This window comes from Leuciscus leuciscus (genome assembly GCF_965113295.1).
Source record: "Leuciscus leuciscus genome assembly, chromosome: 8".
Classification (NCBI taxonomy): Eukaryota; Metazoa; Chordata; class Actinopteri; order Cypriniformes; family Leuciscidae; genus Leuciscus; species Leuciscus leuciscus.
The window spans coordinates 37122555-37150035 of NC_138732.1; the positions used below are offsets into that span (position 1 = coordinate 37122555).

General features: G+C 37.6%; 2 protein-coding genes across 5 annotated transcripts in view; one reads left to right on the forward strand and one right to left on the reverse strand.

Moving 5' to 3' along the window:
* Positions 1 to 3137, reverse strand: part of hdx (highly divergent homeobox) — a 34938-nt gene extending 31801 nt beyond the window's left edge. Inside the window, exon 1 of one of the 4 annotated variants that reach the window (XM_082178331.1) lies at positions 2696 to 3134. The gene's annotated coding sequence lies outside the window, so the exon portion shown is untranslated. Of the gene's footprint in view, positions 1 to 2695 lie in introns of all 4 variants that reach the window. The other 3 variants (XM_082178329.1, XM_082178330.1, XM_082178328.1) reach the window with 3 other exon arrangements.
* Positions 3138 to 11706: 8569 nt separating this feature from the next.
* On the forward strand, positions 11707 to 27409 carry rraga (Ras-related GTP binding A). Its single transcript, XM_082178417.1, has 11 exons — positions 11707 to 11853; positions 16646 to 16725; positions 18551 to 18650; positions 19199 to 19265; positions 19364 to 19586; positions 19921 to 20016; positions 21024 to 21146; positions 23329 to 23420; positions 23495 to 23610; positions 26002 to 26152; positions 26977 to 27409. The coding sequence occupies exons 2-10, from the start codon at positions 16699 to 16701 to the stop codon at positions 26103 to 26105; spliced, it is 948 nt and encodes a 315-aa protein (XP_082034543.1). The 5' UTR covers positions 11707 to 11853; positions 16646 to 16698; the 3' UTR covers positions 26106 to 26152; positions 26977 to 27409.
* Positions 27410 to 27481: the final 72 nt, after the last annotated feature.

The following is a 27481-nucleotide window of genomic DNA, read 5'->3' on the forward strand; positions in this document are numbered from 1 at the left end:
TTATTTCACTGCCCAAGGACGAGCATGTGAAGATCATTGGTTAAAGTTAATCTTTACCACGATATCACAGCAGTATGATCCTAAACTTTTGCTGTGTTCCCTTTATTTCACTGACGACTGCTTCTCAAATCTCGGAGTTCAATGCAGGATTCGCAAACCGCTTGCTCTTGAAAGATGGTGTTCAAAATACTTAGTTTTGAGTTTTATAATGTGTAGGTCTCCTGCTAACTAACTCACGTTATCACTGTCTTACTGAAATACTTCTGCTAATCAGTTGTGGGACACTACCCAAAACTGTGTCTATTAATGCAGATTGTCGTTCTCACTACTTTGAGGAAAGATTAAGCATGGAGCAATATTTGTTTTACCAATGTTTATGTTACATCAGTCATTCACATCAGTCATTCACGCTAGAGCTCGGCTAAAGAATGCACTGTTATTGATACAGTTGTTCTGTATCAACATGTTCACCGCAATAAATGTATACACGTTCACCGCAATAAATTAGAAAAATACACGGTAAATAAATAAGTACAAGTAAAATAATTGGTTTGTTGATGGACATGCACTTGTTCATGCTGATTGTGAGGAATTACAGTTGCAACATCTCATAATGTCCCTCAAACTGCGTATAACACTAAGAAACGTCCTGCTCGAGTCATCCTTGAGATGGAGGTTCGGGATAATGTCCCTCAAACTGCGTATAACACTGAGAAACGTCCTGCTCGAGTCATCCTTGAGATGGAGGATCGGGATAATGTCCCTCAAACTGCGTATAACACTGAGAAACGTCCTGCTCGAGTCATCCTTGAGATGGAGGTTCAGGTTGAATAACTAGTTCTTCCAATGTTTCATCATCGCACTTGCGCTCGAATTGATATGGTAAAATCGACGTCATTGTTCGTTACTGTGTTTAGTTTAAGGTGTAGGAAACCTCAGGACAGCTGACGTTGTAAAGGCAAAGGGTGTTTTTGCTTTCGACAGGCTGTACACGGTAGACCAATCACAACACACTGAGCTGTCTGGCCAATCAGAGCAGAGTAGAGATTTAGAGAGACTGATTCATCTGACAAGTCATTTGAGAATCATTGAAAATGTGGTGATGTGCAAATGTATATTATGAGAAAATTAAACTGTTTTTTTTTACCTTTGATGCATGTAAACATGTTGTAGGAGACTCCAAAACAACATTAGGAAGCTTTAAAATAGCATAATAGGGGCACTTAAAAAAAAAAAAAACTCTGAAGAATTGAAATGCCTTAATTACAGCTGTAATTAATTTCTGTAATTAAATCTATAATTACACTGTTGACAGTTCCTTACTCCTTAACCCACCCATAACCCTACCCATACCACCAAACCTGTCCTAACCTTCCCTGTATCCCACCTCAATAGCAGCAAGTGTTTTGCAATACAACATCAACACAATAAGTAGTGTATCTTAGATGATTTTTTTTTTTTTTTAATTTAGGACAAATAAACTGGGACCTAAAAATACTGTTTACAATTTCAGTCCAACGATATTACCTGAGAAAGTTCTTCATCTGCTTATTTAACAAAAAGCATAAAATCACTGATTCATGGTTATCATAGTTCCTGCCAAATCATAGTTACTAGGCTATATGTTACGATAATAAAACTATGTTAGTCCTGTTCTTCAAATAAATACAATGACAAAAAGATTGGGTTGCACTTTATTTTAAGGTGTCTTTGTTACACTGTAATCATATATTTAAGTACTGAGTGATACATGTAGAATAAGTAACTACATGTACTTACTATAGGGTTAGGATAAGGGTTTGATTTGGTTTAGGGTTAGTTGCATGTAATTACACATAATTTGTAGTTATTACTACAGTAACTACATGTAGCATATCAATGCAACAATGACAGCGTAAAATAAAGTGTTACCAAAGATTGTTAGACTGTGTGAAAGAGGCGTGCCTTTCATCACAACGTGAATGTAGTGAAATCTAAATTTCGTCCAAGATAATAGATTACCGTTCCGTTTAATAAAATGAAACAAGGTAAAACTGTTAATAAAAATGCTGTGTGCCTCAGCGTAATCGCGTAACCATGAGCGTTGTTTGTTGTGATGAGTGGCGGTGCTGATGCGGTTTAGCTGCAGTGCTAAAGTCTCCATCCCGCGCCATTACAAACACTCAATAACATCTAACGTTAGCGTGTCACTGCTGCTCGGACAGCTCATGGTAAACAAACCGTTCATCTGATTTAGCATGTGGATATCTGGAATGCTCAGAAAATGTATGTTAATCGCCGACGTTTCATTTGTGCGTTTTAAATAATATCACGTAATACATTTGCGCTCGTGCATGAAATCATAATAATCTCAGACAGAGCTAAAATGGGCATACGACCACCCTCATCTCGGAGATAAAACGCTGGGGGTTGGGGTAACAAATGAAATGAAATGCGTAACTAAACTGAAGTAAAGTGGGGATAAAAGGGGGGAAAAAAGATAGAGACAAATTCCTGACGCGCGCTAGTGCGCGAGAGAGGCCCAGGAGGCCACGCGCGAGCCAAATCCACCACGCGAAACTTTTATTATTATTATTATTATTTTGCATTGCTCGAAAAGCGGTGCTGGTATAAATGTATGACACGGGCTATTTGGAATGAGACCCGTGCTGTCACCACAACCTTACAATATTCCTCGGCGTGTTAAAAGAGATACCTTTTGTAGAAATCAACGGGCCCCCTCGAATTCAGCAGATTTCCTTACGAATCCCCTGGCTAGACAATGAAATCAAAACGTCCGATCATCAATTCTAATCATGATCGTGACGTCGGAGATGACACGAGCCAATGGAGATGCAGAATCATCGTTCTGACACAAACAAACCCCGCCCACCACTGTTAGGTGAGGGTGGAGGTTTCGACAGAAAGACCACTGATGCTGCTGATGATTACAAGTTACTGGGCATACTGGACAAAAATACATATTATTATACCAGGCTACAGATTCAACAGAAAAAAAAAACATACCATAACATAATTTTTGATAGTTTAAAATAATCATCATAAATATTAGTAATACAAAGCAGGCTAATAAAATAATGGCTAAGAAATTTTAAGAGAGAGTTTTAGCATAGCAAGGCAAGGCAATTTTATTTATACAGCACATTTCATACACAATTGTAATTCAAAGTGTTTTACATAAAAAATTATTAAAATAACCATAAAATAGTCACAACAGATGCATACTAAAGTATAAATATCATGCATAGGCCTATACTAAATAAAAATAAAAGCAGAGAATAAAAATGATTAAAATGATTACTAAATCCGGGATGTCCCTATCTGACCGGAAGAGTCTGTGAGTTTCGGTTTGTGATTTTACACTAGCAACACACCGGCTTATAGTGTCTCTTCACCCCAAATGGAGTGTGAAAAAAAAAAGTCCTTAATGTAACATTTCCTCTTTCAAATGTGAAAAGTCCTGATGAGACATTCTTATGGCATGTAGGCTATTTGAGCCCTCTGACATCTCCATGTCTCTTTTAATGTAAATTATCCACATTTTATTAAATAAACACTTTTAGTTAATTACTCAGCCAAAAAAATGAAAGATATACTAATCTAAATACGGATTAATATTGTATCTCTCTGACTGAGCATTTTTCAAGACTCTCACTTTCACTCAGGTTTGCAGGTGCTTTGCATTGTTTCTTTGAGTGTTTTCAGTTCATCTTGAGTGTTTTTTGTTCACTCTGCTTCCCGTGTTTCCTCTGCTGTACTGATATGGGTTTCCTCGTTACTGATTACAGATAGCAAGGTGACATTGATAGAATGATCCAAACCATCATGTTGGTCAAGTTTGACATTTCAGTGTTTAAAGAATGTTGGACCAGCATTGACATTTTGACGAAAGCCGACAGAACACGTGTGTGGAGACAGTGACATTGAACTAACAGTGATTTGTGTAACACTTTAGAAAACTGTTCCTTCATTAATAAATAACTACACAGGAATAAATGAGAAACGCACTTTTCACATTCTAGTAACTACTATTAACTAACAAGAAACTCTGATTAAGGAATTAGTAAGTAATAGCGCTTAGTCGAATGTGGTAGTTTACATTTACATTTACATTTAGTCATTTAGCAGACGCCCTTATCCAAAGCGACTTACAAATTAGGACTAAGTTCAGCGAGTCATCATAAAGAGGCAAAAGCAACAACAACGCAGGAAGTGCTCAAAATACGAAGTTCTGGTATTATTCAGAGTAGCATAAGCCTGATAAGTGATGTTTCAAAGGGAAAGGATTTTTTTTTATTTTTTTTTTTTTTTTTTTTTATAAGGTTAAGTGCTCACAGAAGAGATTGGTTTTCAGCTGTTTTTTGAATGTTGTCAGGGATTCTGCATTCCGGATGAGGGTGGGGAGAGCGTTCCACCAGCATGGAAGTTCACTATTAGCTAATCAACTACTATTCAGGAACAGTTCTAAAGTGTTACCGTGTGTATGAGCACAAGATCATGCATGTGCAGTATCTCTGCAGAACACTAGTGGCTGTTTCTCAATCAGTGGGGTGTTTTCAAACGCTCCAACCCTCTAAATGGTTGGAAAAACATGCATTGTAGATTAATAATGGCCACTGATTGGTAAACACCCGTTTTAGTTTTGCATGTGCAATTCTCAGTTTTAGAGAAAACACAGGTGCATCCCGCAGAAGTCTTGTGTTGAAGCATCTGACTCTCCGACAATTTAAAACTAGGGTGCATCATCATACCTTATTATTTCTCTGTTCTTTTGTTTTGCGTGCTTGTTATTTGCGTTTGATTTGTATTGTTACTGACTGCAATGAGATGCATTCATTAAAAAAGTAGTGTTTGAATAAAGCGTCCATTTTTCTACATTCTTAAAAATGCTTCTTGCTTTAGGAATGTTTATAATTTCCTGATTAAAGTTCTAACAACATTTAACAGATTTTTTCTTGAACATGAGCAAGAATATACATATTGCATGATTTACTCAATGCTTACAGAGCACCTTGCTTGCCTTCTTTCCTTTAGTGAAGGCAGATGAGGATGGACAATTAAAATAAAGAGAAGCACCCTCCTGATAATGCTGACATTGATCATACATTGAGTTGTAGTCAATAGGATCATCACCTGACCTGATCTCCATTCAGCTTAGCTTGTTCCCACCAAAACAAACACACACACACACACACACACACACACACACACACACACACACACACACACACACACACACACACACACACACACACACACACACACACACACACACACACACACACACACACACACACACACACACACACACACACGCACACACACACACACACACACACACACACACACACACACACACACACAAACTACATCTTAAGTGACTGACAAGGCTATATTTTGTGATATTTAAAGAGATTAAGGTCTAAAGTGAATCTGCAGCTTTGAATGAGATTTCATTGAAAAAAACATTCATTGAAAGCTCTTTTATTCTTCAAGATAATCTTGTCACTTGAATGTTAAATAGTTTCATGAAAAAGGATCTGAGATGTTTCAGAGGAGTTTTTATTTTTGTTTATTTTTCATTTGTTTAAGTGAATCATATTGTGTTTAGCATATTAACATTCTTGAATGTGACTGTATGTTTGACAACTGAATTAACTTGCTCTTAAGTAACATTATGCTTATAACCCAAAGGAAAGAGTCTGATGCAAGCCAGATTTTAAAAACCTAAACCATTGGACCACTTGTAGATAATGACTGATAAACTGTTAAATAAAATAAATTGACTCAACTGCATGCTGGAAAGGTGTCATTTATAATTTAAACGTTTTTTTCCCAAACTTAGAAATTTGTCAGGAACTTCTTGATGTACATTGAAGTGTAGTTGAAATATTAATGTTGTTTTAACTAACTATATCAGATGGCAACATTGTTTTATGTTGCCATTATATTTCAGTTGTATTTTCAGTGTTTCAACAAAAGTGATGTAGAATCAACATCATAGTGTAACGTTGATCAAACTATATTACCAATGATTATTTTTTGTTCATTTCAATGTTGATTCAACATCAGTGATAGAATCAATCATATATAGTGTAATGTTGATTAAACGACATTGACAAAGGTTTTCGTTAAAATCTCACCATTGTTTCAACATTAATTGAGGGTGCAAAATTAATATTGAACCAACATCACTTTATAACATTAATTCAATGACATTAATGTGTTGCCGCATCAACATTGACTCACAATTATTGCTTGCTTTCTGGGTATGTTCACCTGTGTCTTGTTTGGTTCCTCATTTAGCCTTTTGTATCCCTCAGTTTCAGTTATGTTTTGTCGGTTCTTGTTGTATTATTGTGTGGGTTTCCGTTTCTCCAGCATTTTTCTTCTGCTCCTGAGTTTTGTCTCTTTTATTAAAGCGAAACTGCTGCAACTATCCTCATCTCTTCTCCTTGTTTCCTCACTGTGACAGAAGAACAGACCGTCTAAATGGATCTTGCAGTAGTACAAATCCTCCTCCTCACCCAAGGGTACCATTCCCTTGAGGATCAGAGGCAGAAGATCTCAATCCCCCAGAGCTTCTGGAAGACTGGAAAACTTGAGAATGACATCATAGACAAGCTCAGTCATAGTCAAAAGTAAAATCTCCACAGGGTATGCATCTCCCCCAGTCTGTCCTCCACACAGTTTGACACCACTCCTTCCAAATTGTCTTAAATGATGAACAGCTACATTGATTCCAGTTGTCATTTCAGAATTTCTGAGTGTAGGGGTGTAATGATACCCTCATGACACGATTTGATACTTTTCACGATACTGAACTCACGATTCTTGCGATACTCCAACAAAATGGTAAATTTGGGATAACAGTGGGTGTGTAAAAGAATAGGCTTGGACTTGGTGCTGAAAACCCAATGCACAGGACAATAGTGACACCAGAATAAACCATATTCATGATTCTGAACCTGAAAACAGAATTATTTTAGACGAATATGCTTCCACTCTGTCACTGACTAGATATATTTAAAATAATGTAGGGCCCTTTTTACTGGTAACATAAGACATTATATATTATTATATTTATTATATTATATATATATATATATATATATTCAACCTTTATATATAGTAGTTTAATGTAGTACTGACACTAAAACTCTGTAAACTTGAATTTTTTCAAGCACAGTAATATTCATTTTGGGTGAAATATACCAACCACACAATACATATTCTCACTGTCTACGATACATGTTGCATTTTTGTATTGCAATATATTGTGACATGATGTATTGTTCCTCCCCTAGTGTGGAGCATTTGTCTATGATCTAGGACCAAATCTAGACAGCCAAGTGTTTAAATCAGATGTCCATTTAGGGCCGTTTAGACAACACCATTTTCAACTAAAAACGGAAAACTTTTTATGCGTTTTGCCTGTTCATTTACATGACAACAGCAAAACATTCCCGTTTTTAGCACATCGTTGTCGTGTAAACGTTGCCTCAGTTTGGCTCAATCTTAAAAATGCATATGGGTCAGTTCCCCAACAACTAATCCCTTTTGCTCTGAACTTTTTCCATTTACCATCTAAAAACGAACCGTCTAAAAACTTGCTTCAACTAAAGCAAACACTGATCAACAGCATGGTGTCTCCAAATGAAACTTAATAAATCATCTAAACCTCTGTTAATTCTCAATAAGAACCTCTGTAGACATATGACAGAAATAAAGTCAATCTGGTTAGTAATAAGTGAAGCTGGTAATGCTGTTTGTGGAGTGGTTTAATGTCTTCTTTTATCTTCAGTTGATTTAATCTAAGTCTGTGGCTGAAGTCATTTGTAGTTTTTGTTTCTCTTTTTTCTGTTCTTGTTGTTCCTCTTTCCTTAAAGGTACAATATGCAAGATTTTCTGCCGCTAGAGGGCGCTACATTCCAAACAACAACAACAGCGTAGCTTGATGATGATGTGAAGGAGCTTGGAATGATGGGAACTGTCGTTTTCAACTCCACCATGGATGTAAATCAGTCAGACGGGAATCGAAAAACCATGTTCATGGATGAGGTAAAGTTCTGTTTTTATAAATGTTGCGTTTAATGACATGCTTTTATTTCATTAAAATGAATTAACCGCAAGAAAAGTAAGGTTTAATACTAAATTGGTTATCATAGATGTTACTGTATTTGTCGAGTTCATTGTTGTGATAACGCTGCGCAGTTTTACGTGTTCTAAACAACTGTTGTAAAAGTACATTTGAACATACCCACATCATTTGCCAAAATACTGATTAATCTTTATGTATAACACATGCTATATTTATTTACATGACCATAAACACCAGACGTGATAAACAATGTCAATAAACTAAACACAAACCTAAAGCAATAATATTTTCCTTACATAAACATAACTCTTCTGGTCCCAAATTCTTCTTGGGTCGTTTGGTTGACCCGTACGTTGACGTTTACGTTTATGGGACTTGTATTTGTCGACAAAACCAGCTGCAATTGGTAAAGAATAATTGTGTTCCATAACGACTGCATCAAACAAGCTAACGTTTGTTGCTTGATAGATGCTACAACTACAACTTCCGCATTTGTCCAGGACTCCACGCAGTACGAGCGGAAACCGAGGGTAACGCGGATATGACGCCATTGACCGGCGACTCCCAGCTCCCCCCTGCTCTAACGCCCCGTTTCCTTGGTTAAAATCGCAATTTTCTCACAATTTAAAAATACTTGGAAACATTTGGGATATTGTAAGTAATCAACTTAACAAAATATATAACACTGGCCTTGTGATTTTGGGATATTTTAATGCAAAAATCTTACATATTGTAGCTTTAAGTGATTCTGCTTGTTAACTGCAGGTGTTCATCACTAATGCTCAATCATCACTTAATTAATCACTTAATTTCTTGACTGCAATGTATTTCTTCTTTTAATGAACTCAACTGATATAATTTCAGAGTACTCATAGTCCACCAAAGCGTTTTTTCACACGGCTGGCATATTTTTTCAATTGTTTTCAATGGGAGCGCCACGTTTTTAAAATGCTATGAGCATAACAAGGTGCTGAGTGTTTTTTTCATGCTGAAGCTCTGAGTGCTCAGCGTTTTTTACAGGTCACTGAGACTTTGGGTAAAATGCAGCGCTCATCACTGTCACTCTTTACCCAACCGTCCAATCACAGTGGAGGAGGGGCGGGACTAATACCACACCGACCAACCGCCACATTCTGCTTGTACAACGTGTTGTCAACAGATGACAACAACAAGCATAATAACGGAACAAAATAATTTAAAACAAGAGCCAGAGAAAATACATTACATTGTAATTGTTGGTGATTTTACTATACATGTAGATAACGAAAAATATGCATTGGGATTGGCATTTAAAGACATTCTTAACTCTATTGATAGAGTTAAACAACACCTATACTCATTGGTAGGTCAGGACCTACTCATTGTCGTACTCTAGATCTAATATTATCACATGGAATCATTGTTGATGCCATTGAAATTCTGCAGCAGAGCGATGACATCTCAGATCATTATCTAGTCTTGTGTAAACTTCATTTAGCCAAGGCTGCAAAGCCGATGTTAGACCTATCACTTCTGCCACTAAAGATTGCACTAAAGAAGAATTATGACATAAGGACATACCTCAGTGCCTTGCAGAGTTTCCCTCCAGAGGAAGAGACGATGATAAACACATCCCTTGTAGAGAATTACAGACCTGTCTCTCTCCTATCATTCATTGCGAAAACACTTGAACGAGTTACTTTCAACCAAGTATCATCTTTCCCGTCTCTGAACAACCAGCTGGATGTCAACCAATCTGGCTTCAAGAAAGGGCATTCAACCGAGACGGCATTACTGTCGGTCACAGAAGCCCTGCGGATCGCAAAAGCTGCTTCCAAATCATCAGTTCTCATTCTCCTGGATCTGTCTGATGCTTTCGACACTGTGAATCATCAGATCCTTTGGTCCACCCTCTCATCTCTGGGCATCACAGTAACTTCCCTCCACTGGTTTGTGTCCTATCTCACAGGTAGGTCCTTCAGGGTCGCATGGAGAGGCAAGGTATCCAAAGCACATCAACTGACCACGGGGGTTCCTCAGGGTTCAGTGCTTGGACCCCTCCCCTTCTCCGTCTACACCACATCACTGGGACCCATCATACAGGCACATGGATTCTCTTACCATTGCTATGCTGATGACACACAGCTCTTCCTCTCATTTCCTCTCATGTCTGGCGGACATCTCGGCATGGATGAAGGAACATAACCTGCAGCTCAACCTGGCAAAGACTGAGCTTCTCGCCCTGCCAATCCGTCTCTACAGCACGACTTCACTATCCAGCTAAGTACATCATCAATCACCCCATCAAGATCGGTCAGAAATCCTGGAGATGACCAGCTGACCTTCACAGACCAAATTACAAAGACAGCTTGATCATGCCGGTTTGCACTGCACAACATCAGGAAGATCAGGCCTTTCCTAACTGAGCATGCAACACAACTTCTCATCCAGGCCCTGGTCATCTCTAGGCTTGATTACTGCAGCACTCTTCTGGCTGGACTTCCATTGTGTGCAATTAAACCTCTACAAATGATTCATAACACTCGTCTCATCTTTAACAAGCCCAAAAGGACCCACGTCACACTTCTCTTCATCTCTCTGCACTGGCTACCACTCGCTGCTCACATCAAGTTCAAAATAATTGACGCTTGCTTACAGATCGACCACAGGCTCAGCGCCCTCCTACTTTCACTCACTCCTACGACTCTACATCCCTACCAGAACCCTACGATTGGTCAACGAGCGACGGCTCGTGGTACCATCACAGAGAGGCACAAAATCACTCTCCAGAACATTCTCATTCACGGTGCCTTGCTGGTGGAATGATCTCCCCACCCTCATCCGGAAAGCAGAATCCCTGACAACATTCAAAAGACAACTGAAAACTCATCTCTTCCGTGAGCACTTAACCTCTCACTTAACCTAAAGAAAAAAAAAATCTTTCCTTTTCCTTTAATCCTCCCTTGTCTGGCTTATGCTACTCTGAGCAATGCCTGACCTTTGTATTTTGAGCATTTCACTTTAAAACTGAAATTACAAATGATACAGAAAATAGATATTCTAGGCAATTGTTTATATAACTTAAAAGAGTAAGCACAAAAAAAGTTGAGAATTAGACTTATTTATTTCATGTTAATTCAAGTTGAATGCATGAATCAGATCAGGAAAGATGTTCAGTAATAGGTAGTGGGAGTCATTTAGTTAATATTGTCAATAAAAATGTCCCTAAATAAACATAAAGCATTATTTTTTTAGTGATAGTGTTAAATAATTTGTGTTATTCAAAACTGATTTTTTTCATTTATTTATTTTTTACAGAAGGTTTATCTGGGTTTATCTAGGCTTGTCGAAGGTTAACAGAAGATTTATATATACATATTATATTATTACATATTATACATGGGTGAGATATTCTTGGTGGGGGTGTGGGGGGACTGGTATTATATATAATACTAACATAAAGTGCCTTTCGTCGCAAAGCCCATTTACAACACCCAATCTAAAAGGTAAAAGAACTGTCCACAGAAAAATACTGAAAACGATAAAGGATGACAACAATGTCAAGCTTCGATAATAATAAAATGTGAAAGACATGCACATTCTCGTTATTTATAAGGTAAACAGTGTGACTAGTCACGTGAATGCCACTTGTGCGCCGACGTCATCCGAGCGGAGTGCGTCAAGTCATCGCGAGACAGCAGCTGTTAGTCACGTGCTCATCGTCACCATTCGCGAACTAGCAGGAGACAAACATCGATGGGGAGTTTAATCAGGTATGTGTTTATTTGTCAACATTACCCACATTAACAGCAAGCGTCTCTTCTATTTCGACTCTTCTATCGTATTTAGCACAGCGCTAGTGTAGAGTTAACGACTTCAGCAGAGGAAAATAAAGAACAGTCCTCATTTCTTAATATGGTATTTGAGATCTGAGTAAGTCATTAGCGGGAAGTGACAAACAAATAACGTTACCAAATCTTGCAAAACCACAGCGCGTCTCTGCCCTCAGGATTCATTTGGACACCCAAGACACACAAAAACTCACGATTGTCTTTATATTGGACAAAATGTTCAAAGCATTAGCGTGTAGCATAAACCATAGCATGTATTTCACTAATGAAGTTGGTTAAGTTAACGTTACACATTTAGGCTAATGAATTCTGGCACTCTGTGGTTGTCAGACGTTACTGTCTGGAACATGTTGTTATGATGATGATGATGATGATGTTGATGAAGATGAAAATGAAGATGATGATGTAGTACTTGTTGTCAGTCTGATTGACACCTGTGTGTGAACCTGAGGGAAACTGACCATAACTTAACAGTTACACCCACTAGAAATCGCCTCTGTGATGAATAGTCAATGCAAAAGGTCTCAAAGTAAGTTCTTGGAAAATCTCGAGCATAATTTGTTTGCCGATGTTTTTTTTTGTAAACATTTGTAAACATTTCTGCCATTAAGTTTCTAACTGTGTCTGGTGAAATTAATAATTCAAATATAAATGTCAGTGCTATATTAAACATCACTGAATCAACAGATGAGGTTACAGTGATGCAATTGAATTTTAAGATCATGTAGCCTAGAGAAATCTCCATAAGATAACAATTAAGTTTGAATTGTGTACCGTAGATTTGACACTGTCTTCTGGATGCACTTGGCCAAAAACCAAAAATGGTTTGCTTTTTTTGGTAAAATTTGTTTATTTAATTAAAAAAAATATATTATTAGACTTTTTAATTAAATTGAATAATTTTACTGAATCTGGATTTTAAAAAAAACGATTTTAAAAAACGAAAATGCCATTTTGATCATCCTTAACTGTCACAGATGAACACAATATTTATGAATTTTGAAGCCTAAATGCAGTCGCCAGAAGTAAAAAGCTAAAGGTAGGCTATAAACGAACTACACCACCCTCCCACGAATTCAACGTCACCATCACTAAACTTCCGACAACTCTTTCAGTCTGTATCTAAAAACCTTTTCCCAGAACGTTTGAGTTAGGTGTCAGGAGGAAATGGTTGGGGAGACGAGGGTAGCAAGGATTGTGTGTTCTGCAAAGAGAGTTGGGGGTAAATAAGTAATTTTGCAAAGTGCTGCTGTTGCTGCTGGTCAAGCAAATGTTTGTGTATTTGATATCGGTTTGATATAATTGTAAATATATCTATTAAAATACTGATATTCTGGTCTATAACTCCTCCCCGAACATCCTGCTGCCCTGTATCTTGCTCTGTCATTGGCTGTCGGTCATCGTTTTCAGTCAGAACACATTTCACACAGCAGGATTGTGAATCGCCGACAGGTCCAGATATTTATCATGCCAAATATCTCACGTGCGTCTGATTGGGAGCAGTGCATGTTGGCTAGAAATTCTGTCCTCTTGTTTTTGTAAACTTTATTTAGTTTTCTGATAAGATGTGTTACAACGAGCATACAGTCCAAAAAAGGGAAACCAAAGTACGGTGTACAAATATAGCCTTTAGAAATAAGTATGGTTGGGTATTAACACAATTTTCACATTGATTTGTAGTCTACGTGCATTTAAATTATACATAAGGAGGTTTTTAATAATTATAACATTGTAATAATATTTTTTTAATTATGGATGTTTCTACTCGTTTTAAAAAAAAAACATTTAAATGGTGGCTTTCATAAAAACTTGAAATATAATAAAAATGTATTAAATAGCTATTGAACAACAGGGTAAAAAAAAAAACCTGGTCAATATAGTGCTTATTTAACAAAATTATCCTCTAGTGTTCATTTTTGTTGCTGACAAATGAAACAAAATGAAGTTTTTCGATATTGAACAGCTTTTCTGAGGTAAATGTAATATTACATGACATTGTTTACAAGCTGTTATGCGGTTGAAACACTGATTGAGCGAGTACATGGGACATGATACGGATTTTGGTGAGTTGTACTGTATTCTGATGTTCGTTCATGTTTATTTGGTGCTGTAATTAGTAGTAAAGAGGAAGAGATGATTGGTTCACATGCCATTTCAACTCCAGAAAAGATCTTACTTGTCATTGCTGATAAATCGTCACTTCTCAATGTTCACTAGATCACTCAGCTCTCATTAAACGTACAGTATGGAATTTTTCGCCACTAGGGGTCGCTAACCTATTTACAATAACAAAGGTGTAGTTTGATGACGCAACATTTGCTAAGAATTATGGATCTTGTCGTCAACGTCAAGCCGACCGATCTAATCTATGGATCTAATAATGTTTATGGATGACTGAATACATCGATGCTTTTATCATGACTGTGATATGAAGCAGTTCGGGATTGCTAAGAGACAGCTATCAGCTCCACACGCGACACGAGTCCCGCATAAGGAATATGGACATTTCATTCTACCGAACTAACGTTACACGCGAGTGCAGAATTACTACTCACAGTCACAGGTCAGTTTATTAGACAAATTAAACTTGTGAGGTAACGCAACGTTGTTTCACTTGGTCTAACATTATACTATCACACTAAACTGCATTTGAATGTGTTGAAATGTATGTGTTAGTTTGTCTGTATGAGACTAGCAGTAAGCTAGCTAGATCAACATTAGAATAACATACAGATCATATTCTAACATTTCATCATGTTGAGCTATATAACATTGATTAGTTTTATGTAAATGTGCTCACCTGTTTAATAAAGTACATGTAGAAGCGGTCGAAGTCTCGGACGTGGAGCTCTCGTTTATATACTGTCTATGGGAGCTCTAGGCATCTCGAAAACACCACGCTGATATTGATTCTCGTTTTAGTTCTCCTTTTGTATCCAAAGTCTCCTTGCCATGGTCCATAATGTTTGAACGAAACAACAACAGCGTGCAAATAGACATTGCGAACTACCGTCAGTCGCTTTGGTCAGAGGGCTCTGGTTCATAGCTCTGGTTGCCATGGCAGTACGAGCGGAAACCAGGGACAACGCGGATATGACGCCATTGACGGCGACAAAACGGAAATAAAGAAACTGGACGTTTCTCGAATTAAATTACAAATTTCTCCTGGTTTGAAAGTTGTTGGAAACAGTCGGGATAATGTAAGTACACAACTAAAAAAAATATATAACATAGATATAGTGATTTTTAAAAGTTACATATTGTGGCTTTAAATGGGGTTATTGTGACCAACAACTTGACGAGAAAGGTTGTGACCACCATTGCTAAAAACACAGCGCTAGCTAGTAGAAAGAATGATTGAAGAAAGATGGATTCTAAACGTATTCTTCTGACCCCAATATAGGATCGCAAAGCCAGGAGAAACATTTGCAGAAAGACAATGTAGTCCGCCATTGTATTTAGTTGGCGCAAGCGTTTCTGGGAAAGCTAAGATGTATGGCAACGTACACAGTGACGTAACGACGTCGTTCGCTGGGCTGTCTAGTCAGTGGAAAAACAAACGGGTTCTGAGAAGGTTCGCAAGTTGAACCAACTTTGAACCAGCACCAGTTCCGAACCAGTTCTTTTTTGGTGGAAAAGGGGTATCATTGAGTTTTGCAAGTGCGTAGAGGAGGGCGGATCCACCTTCATCATGTAGCCAATCAGATGAGCTTCTCGCTGACTCTCGATTTACTCTTATCTGATTGGTTCAATAAACACGCCAGTCGCCAGAACACATCTTTATCCTCATTTGGCTCAGAAACGTTATCGTTGCCGAAATGGTACTTTTAATGCACACATACATGTTACATAAATATATACTGGCAATTTTGTGAATAGGGCAATATATTGCCGTCCTTCTCCGTGCGATATGAGAATCGATACGCTGGCACCAAATATCAATACTTAAATTAATAAAATAAGGCGCTGTAAATAGATTTCACTGCTCCTAGCGTCTCTACTTCATGGCTCCTCAAGGTGGCGCTCAACACATGGATGAGACAGATATCGTGATGTATCATTATAGGATTGTATAGCAATATATTGATTATCACAGAATTGCTGTATGGTGATATTATCGGCATCGTGAGCCGTGTATCGTATCGTGAGGCACCCTGTGGTTCCCACCCCTAACTTGAGGTGGTGCCGATGACGTAAGATTAACTCATCATCATCTAGATCAACTTACTCCAGAGCAGCTGCACGAGATCTGATGACGACACTGCAGTTTCACGACCGGTCATTGGATGATATTTAAATAGGACAGGCTTATATTGAACTTTATTCTTTGAACATACAGGCGCTGAATTTAGCAGTACTGAGTGAAAAAAGCTACACACAAACACCGACTTAACGGCTACAAGTCTTCCGTTTGCAAGTGGAAAATCTCACTGATCTCATTAGAAGTTGACCTTATGATGTTTGTGAGGCCGAATCTATTGCCTGGTGTAAATGGGGCTTCATCTAGGCCACGTTTAAAAGGTCATGTGAACAGTCTTAACAAAAAACCACCAGAAAATCAGAGAGATCAGATTTCATGTGCTCTTTTGCAGAGATATCGATTGAGTAGCTGTACTTTTTAATTTCTTCTGATTTCATCAGTTATTTACATCAGAGCATTGCTGAATGAGCCAGACAGAAGAGTGATGATCTGTGTGTCCTGGTCTTGTTGCAGGTTTTGACAATCTGCAGTTACAGTGGTTTACAGTGGTGAAGTTCAGCAGGGAAATGTCCAGCACAGCCATGAAGAAGAAGGTGAGTTTAACCACACTGTTATATAACACTGACTGTTAATGTGTTTCACTTCACTTTAAGATATAAAACATTTACCATGTTCACACACACACACACACACACACACACACACACACACACACACACACACACACACACACACACACACACACACACACACACACTATACAGCCATGAACAATGTGTGCGTCTGTTGTCGGACTGTCACTGTATCTATTAAGCTTTTATTTTAAATGAATATCAATATAATGTATAATATAACTTAGCTTATGAATTAATATGCAACGCTTTTGAAGTTTCTAAGATAACATGTTTTCTAAGCTTATTGAACCGTAAATGGACTTGCGTGGCTATATTAATATTTTCTTTCAGCGGTCCTTTCAGCTTTCATAGCACATAGCAGCAGTGCTGTTTTTTCTTGCTGCGTATACACTTTACAAATATTTTTCATAATCTCTCGATCTTTAGCTGAGAAAGGAAATGGAAAGGAAATGTCAGCTTTCTTTTTTTTGTGACATCCATTAAAAAAAACAACCTCTTATCCAGTGGCGGCGATTCACGTAATCATAGGGTATATAAAGTGGGAGAGAGGCTGCACTATGCTTAAATATGTTTTTATTTGTATTTGCACAGACACGTTTCGGCGCGTCTGTGCAAATACAAATAAAAACATATTTAAGCATAGTGCGGCCTCTCTCCCACTTTATGTATTATAATTATCTAGCACTCTTAAAATTGACAAGTGTACACATTGAGTGAAGCCTGCTCCTATCCACATTTATCATAATCATAGGGTATGTCATGATTCCTTCTGGCGTACAACAACGACATTCTCAAGTAATATCTAAACAAAATGTGGACAAAAATCCACCATACGACAAGAGTCCACAGACATGCACAGACTAAACAATACGAAATCAATGCAAATTCTGAAACGGACTTGAGCCTACACCGTGTCCTAACCAGACGCGACGCAACATGCGAGAAAATGAATCTTTTCCATGTTAACTCTTTCCCTGCCTGTGTTTAAAAAAATAAATAATTGCCAGCCATTGTTTGATCATTTTCACAACAGTTTCATGGCCCTCAGAATCTTTTGTTATATGAATATCTGAACATGCAATAAATCAAATGAAGGAACAGACCCTCTGCTTTTAAACAAACATGAAAACCTTTTCTTCTTGCTTCATGCTTTTTTTATCAACACTTAAATGTGGGTGAGTTTCATAAAAATGCAACATTTTGAACAAAAATTTAGAAAATCACTTTTTTGTCAAAGACGACGCCTGGATCGGATCGAAAACATGTAGATCGAGTCCATCTACACCCTCAAAGCTTCACATTCCTGTCCCTCGTCTGGGTTGACATTTCATTCAGGAACATTAGGCAGTTTTGATTTACATGCTGTTTAATGTTGACGATCGCATTATTTTACATATGCATCAGCTTGCATATGCTATTGCTTGTTTTTACATCTTTGCCTGTGTTTAGATCAGGAGAATCTCTATCTTTCAGAAGATGTGTAATAGCGCCCCCTACCGTATAACAGTGAAAACACAGAAAGCTTAAATTCTGTCAATGGCAGGGAAATAGTTAATCAGAGTTTTTTGTACTAACCAGCTGCTAAGATTCTCTTTTACAAACAGTTTCTTTTTCTGTGGTGTTTCGGCTGGAATAACAGTCAAAGTACTTCAAGGATAATCTTCGGTGCAGATTATGTGCTTTATTTAATGTAAAAAGAACCACATGTTTGAGAAGCACTGCCCTAATGTATAGATTCCAGCTCTCCCCTCATGAAATGAACCTCTGTTGTTTCTTTTTGCAGGTGCTGTTGATGGGTAAAAGTGGATCAGGAAAGACCAGTATGAGGTCAATTATATTTGCAAATTACATCGCCAGAGACACTCGCCGCCTTGGAGCCACAAGTATGACATTTACCAGATATAGTTCCCTAGAAAATGCAAATCCTGTCATGTTTGATTCAAACTCATTTTGGTCCAAACCTGCATGACACCTCGAGACGCATCAGGTGACACCAGACTCTGTTGGATCTGATGTGTTTTGTGATCAGAGCTTCAGGTTAGGAAATGCAAAAGTGCAAATGAGATTTCGAGCTGCAGAGGAGAAGATATTTTCCCAAAACACATTAAAACATTTACTGGTTCTTTGATGATTATTTTGCTTTAAAAAATAAGAAAGATGACTATTTTTAGGGCAGTTTTCTGCAGTGGTTATTGTTCTCAGTGGCTTAAATAATCATTTGTGGTACTTTTAATTTGTACTGTAGAGTTCCATAAAATATTAAACAATTTCCCCTGTTTTACATTAAATAAAAATGAGACCTGATGCGGAACGGGAGATGTTAATGTCAACATATATTATGACACGTATGAACTACGATCCAGGCACAATATATGTGTAAACAAATCGATATTGATCAGTGAAATCAATTGATTGATTTTCCTCATTTCAGTTGATGTGGAGCACTCTCATGTGCGATTTCTGGGCAATCTGGTGCTGAACCTGTGGGACTGCGGTGGGTAAGTGTCACGAGCACCCCTGTACGAACGAGTTTTGTTGGATGGCTTTTGTGAAGATGATTTAATCCTTGTTTCACCTTTACATGTGAATTGCACAGGCAGGACACTTTCATGGAAAACTACTTCACGAGTCAAAGAGACAACATCTTTCGCAACGTAGAGGTGTTGATCTATGTGTTTGATGTGGAGAGCCGAGAGCTGGAGAAAGATATGCATTACTACCAGTCGTGTCTTGAAGCCATCCTCCAGAACTCGCCTGACGCAAAGATCTTCTGCCTGGTGCACAAGATGGACCTGGTCCAGGAGGATCAGAGAGACCTGGTACGATATGAGCGGAAACTTAATTTTTTTAGGACGTTTTTTTGTTGTTGTAATCCCTTGACTGTTAATCTCAAGGAACCTGCTTGCAAGAACATGTCTGGGTCACATTGAATCCCCAAAATGGCCCCATTTTATATAAATGGTCTTGATTTCTTTTGAACAAAAGCATGTTCCCCTCAAATTCTCATTACTGAAATGCAAAGACAATCTCATTCTCATTACTGTAAGGAGTCTGAAGCAAGTCCATGTAGACTGTCTTCAGACTGGTAAAATACATTGAAATCGACATAAACAGTGTTAATTAATATCTGTAAATTTCTTTGTGGTTATTTAGATATTTAAAGAGCGTGAGGAGGACCTGAAAAGACTGTCTCGCCCACTGGCCTGCACTTGCTTCAGAACGTCCATTTGGGACGAGACGCTGTATAAAGTAAGATGTGTGCATTATATATATATATATATCCAAAGGATTGTAATTGCACAATTACACCACTTTAATTGTAATATATTCAAAGTAAGTAATATCCAAAGTATTGTATCTAACAGATGAGGTTTGTGAAGATCAGAGTATAGAGAAAGAAAGGCCCAAAAGAAGTAAGATATTTGCAGAATGCAAGGAGAGGAAAAAGAGAAGCATCATCGGCAGAAGAAGCCCAGTGTCTTCTGAAACTACACGTTTATATGTTGTGCCTATGTACCGTAACCGGAAGGGACTAGGGAAAGTACCTATTGTTATTTGTACCCAAGCAGGTGTTATTTGGTCACCATGGTCCTTGTAAGGCACACCGAATAACTTGATAAGCCATTGTGGTTTTAACACCTTAAAAGGGATAGTTCACCCAAAAAATGTTATTCTGTCATCCTTTATTCACCCTCAAGTTGTTCCAAACCTGTAAGATGTTTACAACCAAACAGTTGATGGACCCCATTGACTTCATAGTAATGTTTTCCCTAGTATGGAAGTCAATGGCCACTGTTAAGCTGGTTACCAACATTCTTTAAAATATCTTCTTTTGTGTTCAGCAGAAGGAAGAAACTCATACAGGTTTGGAACAACTTGAGGCCGAATAAGTGATTACGAAATTTTTAATTTTGGGTGAACTTTCCCTTTAAGAGCATATTGCAGAGATGCAAACAGACATATTTTGATATGATTTATAAGTAAATAATTCCGAAGGAAGACACAAAAGATCTTACATTTGAAAATAATCCAATATATCAGAGTATTTAGTAGAAATGAATAACATGTAAATGAATAATCATGCAACATAAGGAATATAGCGATTAATGATTAAATGGTACATGGCTACCAATGTATGGAATTCATAAAGAAAAGATTAGTAAGATTCATAAAAAGGATAAAAGACATTAAGTATGAATACACCAATCCAACAGTAAGAAAGTTGAATATGTTCTGATCTGTGTTTGTGTCTGCAGGCTTGGTCCAGTATTGTGTATCAGCTCATTCCTAATGTACAGCAGCTTGAGTGTAACCTGCGCAACTTCGCTCAGATCATTGAGGCAGATGAAGTCTTACTTTTTGAAAGAGCTACTTTCCTGGTTTGTACCAAACTGAAGCACGATACTTGCACACATTACACACGCACACGATACTTGCATATATATTCAAATTTACGCTGCAAAATTTCGGCATGACCTCACGTTATGCTTTTATTGCCATTTTATGTTTGCACAGTTTTACATGGTCAAATATAACTAAACTAAAATTTTGTTTTTATATGTATTTTGTCAGCTCTATAAATCTAAATTGTAGGTCTGCAAAAACTAATTTATAATGAAAACAATCAACAATGAATTGAATTATTGCATGGTCATGCCTTTGCACACAATTGTGGTGTGGTGATTTTGACTAGAATTCACGTAAAAACCATTCATTGCTCAAGGGCACTAATATTATTGTTCTCTGGATATACAGAGGTTGGTTTTAATAAGTGTATCAAAAATGAATGCCCAGGTCTGGCACCACCCACACTGAGCGCACGTAAGGTGAACACTTTGAAATACTGGACGTAACAGCTTCAAAATAGTTACGTGTTGCCAGATCCCTGCTGAAGTGAAGGGTCCATTAAAATTTTAGGAGAACTTGAATGGACAATAGGTCCCAGTGGGCAATTGGTATCCAGAGTCGCTGACACGCGCGTGCCTTGTTCCACCTTTCCCCATGTTGCCAATGAGGGCTTATTGCCTGCCAACAAAAGGATGGTTTGAGGACAGATTTTCAATGAATTGCGAGAAGTGAATGTGCAAAACACAAAACCTTCTGTGTCAAACACAAACTTTTTATCCAGAGTCACAACATCATTTAAAAGAGTAGTTCACTTCAGGATTAAAATGTCCTGATAATTTACTCACCCCCACATCATCCAAGATGTCTTTCTTTCTTCAGTCGAAAAGAAATTAAGGTTTTTGAGGAAAACATTCCAGGATTTTTCTCCTTATAGTGGACTTCAATGGAAATCAACAGTTTGAAGATCCAAATGTCAGTTTCAGTGCAGCTTCAAAGGCTCTACACCAGTGGTTCCCAAACCTGTCCTGAAGGACCCCCAACAGTGCACGTTTTCTTTGTCTCCCTAATCAAACACACCTGATTCAACTCATCAGCTCATTATCACACGGGTTAATTGAGCTGATGAGTTGAATCAGGTGTGTTTGATTAGGGAGACAAAGAAAACGTGCACCACTCCCAGCCGAAGAATAAGGGTCTTATCTAGACAAACCGTTGCTCATTTCCCCCCCCAAAAAATATACTTTTTAACCACAAATGCTCGTCTTGCACTTGTTCTGCGATGCGCCACATAATCACATTGAAAAGTCACATGTGACGTAGGTGGAAGTACCGACCTAGCATTCACAAAGTAAATGTGCAAAGACTTATGTCAAACGTTATTTACAAAAATAAATACAAATAAATGGTAAAACAACGATGTCGGACGATTTTGAAGTTGGTAGGAGAAAATGAGATGAAGTTTTTCGCCCTATCCTACATTGTTGAACCGGAACACGCGTGGACCTTTCAACGTGATTACGTAATGTGTGGCACATTCGCAGCTAGTGCAAGATGAGCATTTTTGGTTAAAGTATATAAATGTTGTTGTTTTTTTTAAAGTGAGCGATGGTTTGGCTAGATAAGACCCTCAGGTGTGATCGTGTAGAGCCTTTGAAGCTGCACTGAAACTGACATTTGAACCTTCAACCCATTGAACCCCATTGAAGTCACTATAAGGAGAAAAGTCCTGGAATGTTTTCCTCAAAAACCTTAATTTCTTTTCGACTGAAGAAAGAGAGACATGAACATCTTGGAGGATGTGGGGGTGAGTAAATGATCAGGACATTTTAATTCTGAACTGAACTAATCCTTTAACACCAGATTATCTGAAAATATGCAATGCAAAAAGTGAGAGAGTCAGCGTTCATTCTTCCGCTTTCCGCCATCATGGTAAACTGGTGCCAGACATCCTAAACGCCCAACACCGAATGCCTGAAACTGTAGTTCTTTGGATACTGAGCAGGTTTAATAGGCAGGAGCAGGTTATTTCTGTGGTCATTTTTCTGACACTTCTAGCTTATATAACAATTGGTGTTTGACAGGTATACAGATTCAGTCAAACTCTGCAAATAAAACACACAAAAAAGGGAAAACTGCAGTGAACATGAACAGAACTTATTGTGTAAAAGTGCTTTACAAACAAATTATTTGACATGTCTACTTGTGTCTTGTCAGGTGATCTCTCATTATCAGTGTAAGGAACAGCGTGATGCTCATCGCTTTGAGAAGATCAGTAACATCATCAAGCAGTTCAAGCTGAGCTGCAGGTCAGTCAGACTCTGTTCATGTAGCTGTAAGTGCTGAACACGGCATCATGTTGACATTTCTCTCTGTCCCACAGCAAGTTGGCGGCCTCTTTCCAAAGCATGGAAGTGCGAAACTCTAACTTTGCTGCCTTTATCGATGTGTTCACGTCCAACACCTACGTCATGGTGATCATGTCAGACCCGTCTATACGTAAGCATGCATGCACAGCAATGGGTTTTGCCACCCGATAATCTCACATCAAGTCAAGTCACCTTCATTTAAATAGTGCTTTTAACAATATAGAGCGTTTCAAAGCAGCTTTAAAGTGATAATAGTTAATTAAAGTAACAGAGATTGTTTTGGCTTTACAGCATCTCTAGAATAAAGTTATTGTCCAGCTAAAGTTAGTTTTGCTTGATTCACTTCTGTTGCAAAGATCATTAGTTATTAACTATTAAAGAGTAACTCTCGCCAAAATGCAACCTAGGGTCTTTTTGTGAATCTACCCAAGGCAAACTTTCGTTTAAAAGCATGATTAGAATGGAAACGCCACTTTTAGGTTTGACCGTATTTTCGTTTTCGGTCAAATTGACTTTTGAGTGGGAGTGCTTGGGACACGACTATGATAGCATCAAAAATCGCTATTTTTAAAACACTAAGAAGGCTCGACACAACATGAAACTTTGCTGGAAGTATCACCAGGGGCTCTACACATGAACTTGAGCTTTGAGAACATTGTTTGTGTACACAGAGTTTACTAAAAAGAAATATTTTGAACAACTATCTGTAGCTGTGGTTGTTTCCGTCCGCCGGCATTTTGACAGGCAAAAATAGTCGATCTCCGAATGCAACGTAACAGGGAGGAGAGTAAAGATGGAAGGCTCCTAAAGCTTAGTTCCATATAAATTCATGGATAATTTGTTGTTTTGTCGTTAGTGAAAGTCAATATTGACCTTGTATTTGAAAAAGGATCCTCATATAAGAATCAATACTAAAATTCAGAGTCAGTTCATTAACATTCGGAGATCGACTATTTTTGACTGACAGAATTTAAAAAGGCAATTTGACCGAAAACGAAAATACGGTCAATCTTTAAAGTGGCGTTTCCATCCTAATTATGCTTTTAAATGAAAGTTTGCCTCGGGTAGATTCACAAAAAGACTCTAGGTTGCATTTATTTTGGCGAGAGTTATGCTTTACTAGATTAGTTATTACACTCAACTGTGGTCTAACATGTTGGGGAAATAAATCTTTCCTTTCTTTGATTTCTAGACTGTAGCAGTGCTATCATGGCCACAAATGACCAGCTCTCATATAATCACAAAACATTTTTGGGTGACATTTTCATGACAATTAAGCCTTATTTCTTGACAACAACATTTATTTTTGCCAAATATTTTCTAATTTACTCAGAGTGGGTAATACTAGTCATGTCTTCATTAAATAAATGTCATTGATTAGTATTTTTCAATTGAAAGGGAAATTATTGATTAATAGTATTTGAAGTGTGTCCTCTACTTGAGAGGCAGACAGTGTTCAGAGTAAGATCATAAAATGGCCCTTCATGTCTGGCTAATCAATTGTGTAGTTGGCAGTGGGCATCCATCAGCAAGATTTCTGGATCTGCCAAGTTTCTGCATTTTGAAGAAACTCGAAGCTTGATTATGGTGATTAGGACATTAAGCCATTAGAGAATTATAATAATCTTGTATCAAAGTCATGAATGCATGAACTAACTTTTCTGCATCAGGAAAATACAGCATGTTTTGTAGGAATATTTAGGTATTATAATAGGTTTAGGAATTTGGTTTTAAAAATACAAATTCCTGGGTCTTTGAAGGGCAGTGAAACCATGAAACGCATTTTATTTTTTATAGATGTCAACACGTGTATGTGTTGGATATTACTGAAAATCATGCTGTATTACACTATCATGAATATGAAGGGTTAAGTGGTTAAGTTTTTATTTTATTTGATCCTATTTAAAAGTTGAAGCCATGCCACAGAATGTGCATTATATTCTTAACATCTCTACCTTATTCATGCCAGGGTTCGATTGACTTTCATTCCATCTCATCACTGTCAAGCTTGATGATACATTAGCTTATTCCATTGTATCTTCAGCAATTTATTTACTTTTATTCAAATAATGGCATTGATAGAGTGGCATGTCTGATCATTGACACATTGGTTTATTTAAATAAACAGAAGACAAGAATGAGAGCTGATAAAAGTGGACAAAGAATTGACTGAAAGTAGAGTAAGCCTTTATTCTCCTGCTTCAGGTATTTAAAAAATCACTTGACAAGTGACTGACAATAATGAAAAATTCAGAACAATAGGGGACCTAAGATAGAACCTTGTGGCACTCCATACTTAACTTGTGTTGGATTTGACCGTTCCTCATTTACACAAAGATTTAGCAGCTTTCAGATCCTGCATGTAATTAGAAACTGTCCTTCCTTGCATTTCAAAACACCTACAAATTGTTCTTTCACCATCTGCACTCCAAATGAGGTTTGAGAAAAGCACATTGTGACCCGGAGTAAAGCCTCTCTCTCTCTCTCTCTCTCTCTCTCTCTCTCTCTCTCTCTCTTCCAGCTTCAGCTGCTACCCTCATCAACATCCGGAACGCCAGGAGACACTTTGAGAAGCTTGAGCGTGTGGACGGGCCCAAACACAGTCTACACATGCGCATGCGCTAGACTGCCGGCGTAGAGAGTTTGAGTGTCTGAACTTTTCTCTCGCAATTGTGAGTTTATATCTCGCAATTCTGACTTCATGTCACTCAATTACGACTTTTTGATATCTCACAATTCTGACTTTTTGTTATCTCGCAATTCTGACATCTTTGCAATTGAGTTATAAAGTCCAATTCTAAGGAAAAAAAAGAAATTCAGTTTTCCTCAGAATTGCGACTTTATATCATGCAATTCTGAGATGTAAACTCATATTTATTTATATTTGTGAGATAAAAAGTTGCAATTACCTTTTTTACTTTTTATCCTTTGGCGGAAACAAACTTCCATAGAATTCTGTGCTTTTAAACTGTGATTAGAATGAATCTGAACGTTTCTCTCGCAATTGTGAGCTTATATCTCGCAATTCTGACTTCGTATCACGCAGTTCTGACACTTTGATATCTCGCAATTCTGACTTAAGATGCAATTGCGAGTTTATATCTCGCAGTTCTGACATCTTTGCAATTGTGAGTTATAAAGTCCAATTCTAAGGGAAAAAAAAGACTGACAGTTTTTATTTTTAAGACTTTGCAGAGTTTATATCTCACAATTCTGACTTTATAACACACAATTGCGACTTTATATCATGCAATTCTGAGATGTAAACTCGCAATTGTGAGAAAAAAGTCGGAATTGTGAGAGAAAAAGTCGCTATTACCTTTTTTACTTTTTATCCTGTGGCGGAAACAAGCTTCCATAGAATTCTGTGCTTTTAAACTGTGATTAGAATATTTGGAAACATATGTGTCTCTAGATTAACAGACAGGGTTAAAGATAAATATTATTTTGGTGGCTGCTGTTTTACTGACATGTTTATGCTGTTTCTTATGCACAGGGTGGTGGGTGAACTGCTAGGAATCATCCAGAAGAATTCCTCCTGTTTTGCTGATTTCACATGCATCTAGTGTTTCTGCCAGGAAACTAATTCTCCTGATATTAAAAGGCAATAACATGCTTGTTTCCTCACTAATGTTGCAAAGGAACTTTGGTTCTTAATGAATGTTGTAATGCTCCCTTAATATATGATTTGTGCCATAAAAGGAGGCTTGCGAGTTACTGAAAGCCAGGAAAGCTAGATCATCAAGTCAGCATTCTTTGCCCGTGTCTTTTATATATCGTCTTATATTAAGCATTATTGGCTTGCTGTACTGTGTTCCCAAATGTCGAGCAGAAATCTGTGCGACTAAAATTGGACTAACTTATAAATGAACTACTTCTAGAAAATCATCTATTATAAATATTCTCAATAAATACAAATGGTTGTGTAATTAATGTCTTTTTCTGTACAACATAATTATAGTTAGGTACATAGTTAGGTAATACATGTAAATTAATCTGTG

Coding starts and splice junctions, on each gene's coding strand:
- rraga (XM_082178417.1), top strand. CDS start 16,699: ATGTCCAGCACAGCCATGAAGAAGAAG. Junction 18,651..19,198: donor TCGCCGCCTTGGAGCCACAA/GTATGACATTTA, acceptor TCCTCATTTCAG/TTGATGTGGAGCACTCTCAT. Junction 20,017..21,023: donor GGGACGAGACGCTGTATAAA/GTAAGATGTGTG, acceptor TTGTGTCTGCAG/GCTTGGTCCAGTATTGTGTA.